Source organism: Puma concolor, chromosome A3 (genome assembly GCF_028749965.1).
Source record: "Puma concolor isolate L17-30 chromosome A3, mPumCon1.1.hap2, whole genome shotgun sequence".
Lineage (NCBI taxonomy): Eukaryota > Metazoa > Chordata > Mammalia > Carnivora > Felidae > Puma > Puma concolor.
The window spans coordinates 99,508,295-99,520,592 of record NC_141669.1 but is presented as its reverse complement, the minus strand read 5'-3'; the positions used below and the strand labels follow the sequence as shown (position 1 = coordinate 99,520,592).

The 12,298-nt window shown below is 40.9% G+C and overlaps 1 protein-coding gene across 10 annotated transcripts in view; it reads right to left on the bottom strand.

Moving 5' to 3' along the window:
* The window catches only part of KIF16B (kinesin family member 16B), a 289,482-nt gene that overhangs the window by 70,476 nt on the left and 206,708 nt on the right, over positions 1–12,298 (bottom strand). For all 10 annotated transcript variants that reach the window (XR_015249352.1, XR_015249353.1, XR_015249348.1 and 7 more), the window contains one exon: positions 6,690–6,812. Coding sequence is in view for 4 of the 10 variants with exons in the window: in XM_086701642.1 (XP_086557768.1) it covers positions 6,690–6,812 (123 nt within the window). In the remaining 6 variants the exon portion in view is untranslated. The remainder of the gene's footprint in view (positions 1–6,689; positions 6,813–12,298) is intronic.

Sequence of the window (12,298 nt, the reverse complement as noted above, 5' to 3'; positions counted from 1 at the left end):
CTTTCTTGCACTTAGACACAGTCCAGAAGCATGATTTGCCTGTACTTGCACTGGACCATGAGAGAAGCAGCCACATCATTAGGAAAACAGTGGGTGGGATGGCTATTCAATGACTGAATCCACCAGCACAGTCGGAGCACAGGGAGCCCGTGGGGGGCTGTTTACAAAGGGCACAAGGACACAAAATCCCGAAGCTCTACAAGGGCTCTGACCAGTAAGAACACCCGGTGATGGACTTGTGTGTGTCACATTGTTAAGTGATCTCTCCTGGGTGGGTGACCATTATCAGTCAGAGCCTTTGGGAGGGCTGGGGACTCAGCAAGGAGGGCCCAAAGGAAGACCATCTATAAACATGACAGTGACTGAAAGAAAACAATGTGACTGCCTCTGTGACCTCTGCAGTGAAGGGAGGAAACCAGGTGACAGGACAGAGAGTGGGGGGAAGGGGGACAACACAGCAGAAGTCGCGGCTCTAGGAAGACAGAAAACAATCTCCTGTAAAGATTACCTACAGTTTTTACAGGAATAAAGACTCTTAGGAAACAAAATATTAAAAAAAAATACACCAGTGTTGGCTTATTTCTTTATATTATCATGTTAATGTGTAAATTAAAGGGGAGAGAATTTAAAACGATGCTGGAAACACCACGTTATTTCTATAACATAAAAGTATGCCAGCCTCCGTGAGACTTAACCACAGATTTCCCAGGCCGGTGTTTTGCATCCTGCTGAAATCTAATTTAAAAATTAAATTCTATCCACCCTGGTCCTGGCTGACTGAAAATGGCAAGTATAACGCAGTGTAATTGATTTCCTGTATCAATCACTGAAAAGCATTTGAAGCAGAAGTTTTAAGATGACTGCTGGAGTCCAGTTAGTGGTATAACCTGTGACAGCTGCGGTTTCCAAGCACGTATTGTACCAGTACATTCTGCTGACCAGCAGGTGACATTCAACACCATTCAGCACAGAATGTGCTCTTCTCCAAGAGTAGCTAGACTAGCACGCCCACAGCTCTCTGCCCGCCTGTGACATCAGTCTGCAGGCCGTACATCTCTTGCAGTACACGTGGACACAGTCCCAGAAGGATGTGCTACTGCGACCTGCTGGAAGGCATAACCACAATGGTGATGGGAACCAAGGCCCATGCCCCGGGTCTCCCAGGCATGTGTCCTTCAAGGATGAGCAAAATAAGTGGGTGGCGAGGGGTGTGAAGGGAGTGCATCATGGAGATCACAGCTTTCTGTATTGTCAAGTAACGACATTAAGACAAATACCATTCCACAAATCATGATATATCCATACAATGGGAGGCTATTTAGTCATAAAAAAACAAAAAACAAAAAACAAATTACTGTTCTACTCAGCTATATGGATGAATCTCCAAAACATCACGCTATGTGGAAGGAGCCAGACATGGAAAAGTAACCGCTGCCAGCCACATCCCCACGGCATGCTGGAACAGACACTACTCATCTATAGTCGCAGACAGCTGTGCAGGGGCACTCACCATAAAGGGGCACAAGAAACTTTCTGGAATGACTGAAAAGTCCTAAGTCTTGATTGATGTGCTGGTTGCATGGGTATACACACGTCAAAACTTGTCAAACTACACTTAAATACGTGCGTTTCATTGTATGTAAATTATGCCTCAACAAAATCAACTGAAAAAAATCAAATGGGACCAGAAAACAAAAACCTGTATATGTATCTATTCTCATAGTTACTTCATAAAAGAAAGTTATTTTTAATCCCTGTATACAGAAGATTTGAAAAAGTCCTTTTGAATTAAATTTTAGTTTAATGAAAAAGTCTACTTTTCTCATTTTAAATCCCAGCAATAGGAACTTCCTTGAACTCATCAGGGACCAGAAGGTGAGCATTTGAGAACCACTGTTGTCCTCCTTCCTCCCCCAAATTCCACTCCTCATACCTGACCTCAGAGAGTACCTTAACCTGGCTCATGACTACTTCATTCAGCAAGGAGCAGCCCAATCAGAGCCACTCGACTGGGGATTAAAATGAAAGTGGCCAGGAAGAAGGAATAACTTAAGTAATAAATGCTACCTCAGGAAAGGCAGGCAGAAAAGGGCAGGAGGCAGAGGGAACAGCTCTGAAAGACAAAGCTCGGGGCAGCTATAACACCAGACGCTGTCTTCCCCGCCCCACTCCTTGGGGCAAACTCAGCCTGTGGAGACTTGAACCCAGTGGGCGCCATGTGTTCATGGGCCAGCTTGGCCCCTTAAATGAACCGGCCGTGACCACGGAGCAAGTTATACAGTCAACCGGGGTCGGACATCATTGACAAGACCCTTCCCTGCTGGTGACAGAGCCTTGCTGCGTATATTCAGGATCCCAGGAGACTTTGAAGACCATAACAGGGGAAGAACAGAAAACTGAAATCGCTTTTGTTTAAAAAAGGAGTGAAGATTTCTCTGGAGTATATAGTATTATAGTATAAAATATCTATATACATTAACATCAGATTTTCCTTCAAAAAAGGTCTCTAAAACTAAATAGAATAGACTTAAAAAAATAATACTTTTTACCTTAGCTGCCTGAAAGCCACTGGTTCATCAAGAAAAGACTTTAGTAGTAAACAAAGTGTTATCACAAGTGTGACTGTCCCAGAAAACTGTCAATGCATCAAATAGTCAAATCATGGATGGAAAAGGTTGCCATGCTTAATTTTAGAATTCAGGAATGTTGAGGGGGAATTAACAATCAAAATGGAAACAAAACAAAATCCCCAAACTCTCAAAGATACAACTATACAAAGTCATTAAGAGGATTCCAAGGGTAAAATCTCAGTCATTCCTTGTGCCTTTTAAAAATTTACTTATTTTATGGGGCACATGGGTGGCTCAGTCAGTTAAGCATCCAACTCTTGATTTCTGCTCAGGATCTCATGGTGCGTGCGATTGAGCCTTGTGTCAGGCTGTGCACCGACAGCACATAGCCTACTTGGGATTTTCTCTCTCTCTCTCTCTCTCTCTCTCTCTCTCCCTCTGCCCCTCCTCCTTCTCTCTCTCTATCTCCCTCAAAATAAATAAACTTTAAAAATTTTTTAAATAAAAATTTACCTATTTTTTTTTTAATTTTTTTTTCAACGTTTATTTATTTTTGGGACAGAGAGAGACAGAGCATGAACGGGGGAGGGGCAGAGAGAGAGGGAGACACAGAATCGGAAACAGGCTCCAGGCTCCGAGCCATCAGCCCAGAGCCTGACGCGGGGCTCGAACTCACGGACCGCGAGATCGTGACCTGGCTGAAGTCGGACGCTTAACTGACTGCGCCACCCAGGCGCCCCAAAATTTACCTATTTTTTAAAAACAAACACTTATCCAGCACTTAGCACGTGGCAGGCACTGTTCTAAATACTTTACATGACCTAAGTTCATGCACTGTTCATACTAATCCAACCAGGCAGGTCTCTTTATCCCCATTTTACAGATGAGGCACAGCGAGACTACGGCTTGTAAGGTTAACTGGTGGAGCCTGGACAGGACATTGGTGCACCCAGCACTATCCCAACAGCTATGCCTTTGCTGGGGTGTGGCCGTTTTTGTTTTGTTCAGGGGAGGGGCAGTATATTCAGGTCATGTTCTAGTACTGGGGCCCTGATGTTTCTGTGACTAGTAACCCCAGAAGAATGTCAGACCCTCAGCACACCTACCTGCCAATGCATGCCAGCCCTTCCTACACAGAGAACTAGGGATTCTCCGGCAAGTGTTAACAAGCCATTCCTGATGCCGATTACAGCACCTGGGATAAGTACAAGAAGGAAGCAGAGCAATTGATATGCTTTCAGAACTTGGCTTTGATAAGTTCAAAGAAAGCTAAACTCTTTGGATTTGGATTTTATGTATTCTGAATTGAAAGCCAGGATTCTGAAAGGTCCCATACGATTTTCTGTATGTGGGTTCTCTAACTTGCCTTCACAGAATGATCTTCACAATTTTGGCCAGATCTGATAAGGCCTGGACTATTATTTGCCTGCCAGTTTTATTTAAATCAACTCAGTTTTTTTTTCTAGTTCTTTTCTTTTTTTTAATTCTTGAAGTATAATTGACATATATCGTATTAGTTTCAGGTGTATAATACAACGATTCGATATTTGTATATATTGTGAAACGATCACCTCAATGAGTCTTGTGAGTATCTGTCACAACACATGGTTACAACATTTTTTTCCTTATGATGAGAACTTTTTTTTTTTTTTTAATTTTTTTTTCAACGTTTATTTATTTTTGGGACAGAGAGAGACAGAGCATGAACGGGGGAGGGGCAGAGAGAGAGGGAGACACAGAATCAGAAACAGGCTCCAGGCTCCGAGCCATCAGCCCAGAGCCTGACGGGGGGCTCGAACTCGCTGACCGCGAGATCGTGACCTGGCTGAAGTCGGACGCTTAACCGACTGCGCCACCCAGGCGCCCCATGATGAGAACTTTTAAAGATTTACCCTTCCAGCAACTTTCAAATATGGAATACAGCATTATTAACTATAATCACGAAGCTATACTTGACATCCTCGGGAGTTATTTATTTTATTACTGGAAGTTTGTCCCTTTTGACCACCTGCACCCATTTCACCCACCCCAGCAACCACCAATCTGTCTGTATCTATGAGCTTGGTTTTTATTTTTAGGTTCCACATATAAGTGAGATCATACTAAATCAACTAAGTATCTTCTTTATCCATGATCTTATCTTTTAGGCATGAAATCAATTTAATGGTTATATTTTATTAACACATTTATCTATTAAAATAAAATATATCTATGCACCAATGAAAATCATTGCATGTTCTCCAGTGCTGTGAGCTCTCTGTTTAGTAGAATTCAAATTCTGAGTTGGTGAAAGCCAGTCTTCACCCTCTAATTAAAAATATGGACTGGGGTGCCTGGGTGGCTCACTCGGTTAACCCTCTGACTTCGGCTCAGGTCATGATCTCACTGTTTGTGAGGTCAAGCCCCGTGTCGGGCTCTGTGCTGACAGCTCAGAGTCTGGAGCCTGCTTTGGATTTTGTGTCTCCCTCTGTCTCTGCTCCTGCCCCGCTCACACATGCTCTCTCTCTCTCAAAAATAAACATTAAAAAAATTTTTTTTAAATATAGAAATAATACACATACCTTCAGAGAGTATTTTGATAAATGTATATAACATTACATGTATGTACAAAGGGAACTCTAAATACACACACATACACACAATTTCAAACGATTGAGAACAGAAATTGAGCAGGCATTAGGCATACAGTCAGGGGCGGTGAGAAGTACTGGCTCCTGGACGTGGCATAACATTTTAATAAGAAACCACACAATCTGGTCAGTGACGTTCAAAATACCACCCCCCCCCCCCAGACATCATGTACTCTCAGCAGGGACCTCAAATGTATAAATTAGTGCCTAGGTTTAAAAAATAAAAAGGAAAACAATATATAGAGATAAGAATCTGAGAACTTGATTAATTACAAAACTCATGGGCACTCTTTCTCCTGGAAGACTGAAAATGAATATGCATGCCTAAAAGGGAGAGATCCCTAAGGACCCAGGGGCTCCACTCCCCACCAAGGGGCATGTTGGGGGTGGGGATGGGGACTGCTGGCTTCAGGCTCCCTCCGCCCTCTCCCCCCACAGCAGCTCCATGCTGATCTGCTTTCCACACTGTCCTTCCTCATAAATATTTTCTCAACAAATGTCTTTGCTAAGAAGAAATTTGGAAACCGCCGGTGTAATCCAATTTCTGCATTTCACCAGTGAGAAAACTGACGCTCAGAGAAGGTAAAAGACTTAGCATCACTCAACAAACAGCAACAGAATCAGAGCCTAAAGACCTCAGCGTCCAGATTCCCAGCCTGATGTTCACCTCCAAGAACACCCTCACACAGCCATATACTGGTGACCCTAGTGGATGTTATTACATCAATACCCTTGCCTAGCCTTGAAAACGAAGAAGTGTTATTATTAATCATTAATTCTTTGAAGAGAGGAGAGCATCCAGCAATATTTAATGAATTGTTATGAGTCAATGGAACTAAATTAGGAATAAGATGAAGTCATTATTTTGGAAAGTATGATGTAAGGAAGCAGGCACATTTCTTCCTGAAAAGTTGTATAAATCAAATCATGACTAAAATGGATTAGGAAAGCTTCCTAAATTAATAATAATAGAAACAACACTAAAAGCAGCAGTAGTAATTATAGCAACTGTTATAACTTTATGTGCACTGATATCCTTGTAATAAACATTATTATTCCCACTTTTATAGATAAGAAAACTGAGCTTAAGCCCAGGGATAGGTCACCAGGGATAGGGTGACCGACTGCACTGGTTTGTCTGGCATGAACTGGTTTCCCAGGGCGTAGAACTTTCAGTGCTGAAAGCAAAACAGTCCTGGATAACCTGGAAGGGTTGGTCACCCTGCCTGTAGGGCTGGTGACAAGAACTTCCTCCCGTGTCTGCCTGAATCCCCAGCCACCACCACCTTCTATGGCATAACTTCCCTCCATGTTTCACAGTCTAGACTTTCACATATCAGTTTAAAGGAGGGCATGACCAATATGCTATAAAACAACATGTTCACATGTAGCTTCATCTCCTTTCATATGTATATATGTATATAGACAGAGAAAGCCCTGGGAGCTTCAAGCCTCCATTCCTCCAGAAGAGTAAAGAAGGGGCACTTACCTTGACCTCAAACTCGAAGTGCTCGTCCTTCCCTTGCCCGCAGAGCACATAGCGTGGAATACTAATTTTAATTGGGTCCTTCAGGTCGTCTGGATTTGCTCCCAAAGAGCGAGAAACCATCCTCTATCAAAGGCACATCAGATGGGGAGAACAAAGAGAAACCCAGATCACTCTTCAGCAAAAACCATGTTTGGGCAGGCGGGAGAAAATGTGTTTCAAGCAAAGAAGAGAGCATCAAACTAGTAGAGTTTATTTAGAAAAATGATGGCTTCCTTTGAAAGAAATGCTAGGTTTCTCTCATCACAAAAGACCATTTCTTGAGGTATACTATTCCAAGAAATTAGGGCAAAAGCACTTCAAAATGTTGTTTGGCTTTGAAGTTCCTTCCAATTTATAAGAACAAGTGAAAAAACAGACAGATTACATATCCCGACTTTTTAAAAAATCAGTGTAAACCAGATTCCTTTCTGAAAAGACTTGATCATCTGACAAACTTCTTCTCTTTTCACAGACTATCAGATTGCTGTACATATAGCTCCAAAAGCTAAAGACTTTATTCAAATTTACTTCATTTTTAACTTCTAGGCATTTTTATAAGCCAGTATGGTGGGGAAAGCTCTTTAAACCACAATTAAAATAAATACCAAGTATTTTCTTTAGGCTTCATTTGATTAATAATCAGCCTGGCTCTGACAAACATTTATGGTCTGGATGGTGGGAAGCCAGAGGGGTTTGAGAAAGAAGCATTATGAAAAAAATAAATCTTCAAAATGAGTTCTCTTGAGTATAAATGGATAGAAATCTCTGAACAATCCTTATCATTTGCACTAACCTGGGGCTTTAGAAAACGTAAGAAAATATGTTTTTAAAGCAGTAGCAGTAATAAAAGATTAATTACCGTAATTATAGTTAGCATTCATTGAATACTTACTATATACTAAGGACTGTGCTAAACAGTTCATTTAATGCATTTCTGCATCATTTCATTTAATCCTCACGATCTCCTTATGAGGTATTAATTGTCACTGAACCCTACTTATCAGGTGAGGGCCCAAAGTTTGTGAATTAAGATAATGTGACAAAGGCAGGTGGCAGAGCTAGGATTTGAACTCAGGCTAACCCAGTGCCCCATGATGCCTGCTGGCCCATCTCCATCACCATTTATATTGCCATCATGAAATTTTTGAATAACTTCACCCGAGATAAAGTCGGCAAATGAACATTTCAACCAACATACACAGAATTTAAGAAGATGGGAATGCCATGATTATGCAGTAAAATTCACTTATTTGACTAAAAAGAAACACTGAGTAATATGTGGTCCTGGATCCTTAGCCAGGTGTAATGTGGAGGGTCCAGCCTAGCTGTGTGGGAATGAAAGCTCAGATTTCTGGATGACAGACAGGTGTATAATTTGTCTTAGATTACTGCTTTCATCTAGCAGACCCCGTAAACATTTTGGCATGGTATGAAGTTACCAAAGCCTTTTAGAGCATCTAATTTTTTCCCCGTGTGGCTGGTCACCCAAAACAAGAACTGTTAATTTTATGGCAATGGTACACCTACTTAGTTGTCTCTGATGTCAAAAGCTACCGTGGAAATTCTTAAAAAAAAAAAAAAAAGAAAGAAAGAAAAGAGTTTCTCAATGTGCACATTGTCAAAGACCTTTCAGTTCACTGACAGTATGTTTCCAAATTACTGGAAAGGTAGACATTTCCTGAAGCATGGAATATGTTATCTCTTTGAAGGGTGAAAAGGAAGAGAAATAATTTAGTGGTTTTATTTATTTTCAAAAAGCACATTTACTGTTAAGAAATGTCTTTGACCTATGGCTATGTTTTAGCCATAAAGTTCGTACTCTACTGCCTAAGCCCTGAAATCTTCCATGCCATGCTCTTTTTTTTTTTTAACTTTTTAACGTTTATTTATTTTTGAGACAGAGAGAGACAGAGCATGAATGGGGGAGGGTCAGAGAGAGGGAGACACAGAATCCGAAACAGGCTCCAGGCTCCAAGCTGTCAGCCCAGAGCCCGACGCGGGGCTCGAACTCACGGACGCGAGATCATGACCTGAGCTGAAGTAGGCCGCCCAACCGACTGGGCCACCCAGGCGCCCCATGCCATGCTCTTTAAAAAATATTTATTTATTTATTTTGAGAGTGAGAGAGAGAGAGAGAGAGAGAGAGAGAGGGAGAGCTCAAGCAAGGGAGGGACAGAAAGAGAGAAAGAGGGAGAATCCAAAGCCGGCTCTGCTGTCAGTGCAGAGTCCAATGTGGGGCTCGAATCCGTGGACTGTGAGATCATGACCTGAGCTGAAACCAAGAGTCAGACACTTAACTGACTGATTCACTCAGATGCCCCTTCTATGCCATGCTTCATAACTACATATATATATATATATATATATATATATATATATATATATGTTACATACACACATATATATATGTTACATACACACACATATATATATATATATACATATGTTACATATATATATATATATATATATATATATATATATATATATATGTTTTTTTTAATGTTTATTTACTTTTGAGAGAGAGTGTGTGAGCAGGTGAGGGGCTGAGAGAGACACACACACAGAATCCGAAGCAGGCTCCAAGCTCTGAGCTGTCAGCACAGAGCCTGATATGGGGCTCAAACTCACAAAGTTGGCAGCTGGCAGCTGTGGGGGTTCTGGCAACTGATAATACTAATTGGGAAACGAAGACCCACATGCTCTACCTTAGGAGGAACCTGGTCCTCCCTACCAGTTAGACCCAAAGGCCAATACCACAGTTCATTTGATGAGGAGCTCTCTCTATGCTAAGAGGCTAGAATTAGGAAAAGGAAGAAGGAAGAAAAGTAGTTAAATGCACTAGGAACAGTATTATTATGTGTATTAGGGGGGTTTAAAAAGGTGTGGATAACAACATCAAGTGTAATACACTTGGTATTGAAACTCTACCATTAGGGGTATCCCTGAAGCAATCACTTGGGATTGCACGTGGGGTTCACCTCAAAGATTCAGAGAGGGGAAAGAGAAGACCCAGAATCAAATCCTAGCATTAGGTCTTGGTCTCAGTGTAACAGTCACCCACCCACCCTTTCTGCACCTCAGTCTCATGTCTATGGAAGTGGGCATGGTATTTAGCAAATCCCATCTATAGAGCAAAAACCCAACTGTGAACATGACAGTGTCCCACCCTACAGGACTTCTAGTCAGAAGCAGAATGACAAGTAAATTCTAGGAGGATTTTAAAACTGTGACAGGGGTTTATAGCGGCATTATTTACAATTTACAATATGGAAGCAGCCCAAGTGTCCAACAATAGATGAATGGGTAAAGAAGATGTGGTACACACACACACACACACACACACACACACACACACACTGGAATACTATTCGGCCACAAAAAAAGAATGAAATCTTGCCACTTGCAATGACATAGATGGAGGTAGAATGTATTATGCCAAGCAAAGTAAGTCAAAGAAAGACAAATATCATATGATTTTACTCATGTGGAATTTAAGAAACAAAATAAACAAGCAAAGGGAAAAAGTAAGAGAGAGACGAAGCAAGAAACAGATTCTCAACTACAGAGGACAAACTGATGGTTACCAGAGGGGAGACGGGTGGAGGGTAGGTTAAATAGATGATGGGGATTAAGGAGTGCACTTGTCATGATGAGCACCGGGTGTTATACAGAACTTGTTGAATTCCTATATTCTATACCTGAAGCGAATGTAATGCTGGATGTTAACTAGAATTAAAATAAAAACTTAAAAAAACAAAACAAAACACTTTGATGGGGGCACTGAGTGAGGAAAACAAGAATATACACATGGCTATCTAAAATGTCATGACTTTTGGGGCGCCTGGGTGGCTCAGTCGGTTAAGTGTCCGACTTCGACTCAGGTCGTGATCTCATGGTTTGTGAGTTCGAGCCCCGTGTCAGGCTCTGTGCTGACAGCTCGGAGCCTGGAGCCTGCTTCGGATTCTGTGTATCCTTCTCTCTCTGCCCCTCCCCTGCTCGCTCGCTCTCTCTGCCTCTCAATAATAAATAAACGTTAAAAAATTAAAAAAATAATAAAAAATAAAATAATAAATAAAATGTCATGACTTTTACTGAGGAAGAGCTGCAGCCCAAACCACCCATGTATATTATTAACCGAACAATGGAGGCTTCAACTTTCTAAATGCCTTTTCTTAGAGGCCCCCTTAGGATATACATCAAACATTGGTATCTTTTACTGAGCACCCACAAGGTACCATTCGCGAGGTCCTGAGAATAGGTCCTGAGAATACAAAATAACTTCTACAAAGTCTCTGTAATTTCTTAGACCTTTAGTTTTTTCTCAACTGCATCAAATTTTGAACAAAGATTTGGTTTCTCCACTCCAGATGGATTACATTCTAAAGTTAGCCAACTTAGCTTTCTCCTTTTATAAGTCAACATTCAAAGTGGGATAAGACTGAAATTGATGGTCTGGTTACTACATAGCCATTTTAGGACTGGAAAGTTCTCTGTTTCTAACAATTTTATAGTTGTGAAATAATCCCTAATGAAAGTTGCTTGGAGCTTGGGATTATACACCCTTTAAAGACAAAAACTCTTGCCTTTGATAATTTAACTGGGTACATGAAAGAAGTAGAGACCATTTATCTGGGAGGAACTGGATCCTGTAATGTTTATGTAGCTCATCTAAATATAGGACGGCCCCTTATATACCAGCACCTGCACGTATACCACAGAACACAGTTCTGAGCCACTGCCCCAACCGCAGGATCAGACAGCTTCTCTCTTCATTATTTAGCATGCTAGGGGCTAGAAATATTACCAGAGTCCTCGCTATCGCCCAGAGTCACAGTGTACTTCAATCTCAGATTTCAGAGTAACTCCATATTAACAAGTGTAGAGAAATGTACAACTACGGAAATGGGTAACTAAAAAATAACTGCTAAGGATCTGAAGATGTTTGAGCCTTTATCTACAGATAGATGAACAGAGAGACAAATCTAAAGCGTATGTGTTTCTATCAAATCACTGCTGCCATGTGATTTTTAGAAACTATTTTTTGAAGTCAATTTCATGAGAAATGTAGAATTCTCAGAATACAGTGTGAAAGGTTCCTGACATTCCCCTAAACTATGTTTATGTTAGAGAGGAAGGAAAACTAACACACATGTCTCAGAAATTTATTTTTTATTTGAAAGTAGCTATGTTTTGAATATCTTGAGTTTTATACTAGACAAGTAAATGTGTGCTGTATCATGTTATATCCTATTATTTAAGGGAGCTTTTAAATTTCTATGGAGCTATTTATTTTGGAATCAGTCATGGTTTTTCTATATGTGGCAAAGAAGATGCTTAGACATGGAAGGGAAATTGGTCATACATCACAGGAGGAGGTAAAGAAACATGAAAGGCTGGATACACATCTTACAGCAGATCTGGATAAATACGCAGGACATTTCAAGGAACTTTAAATGCCTTGTGGAGTGGGTTCTGTTTAGAAATGAAAGGTCAAGGAAAAGTACATAATTAGTAACTTGGATTATGCTCCTATACATAAGAAACATCTTTTAAAATAAAATGCAAAG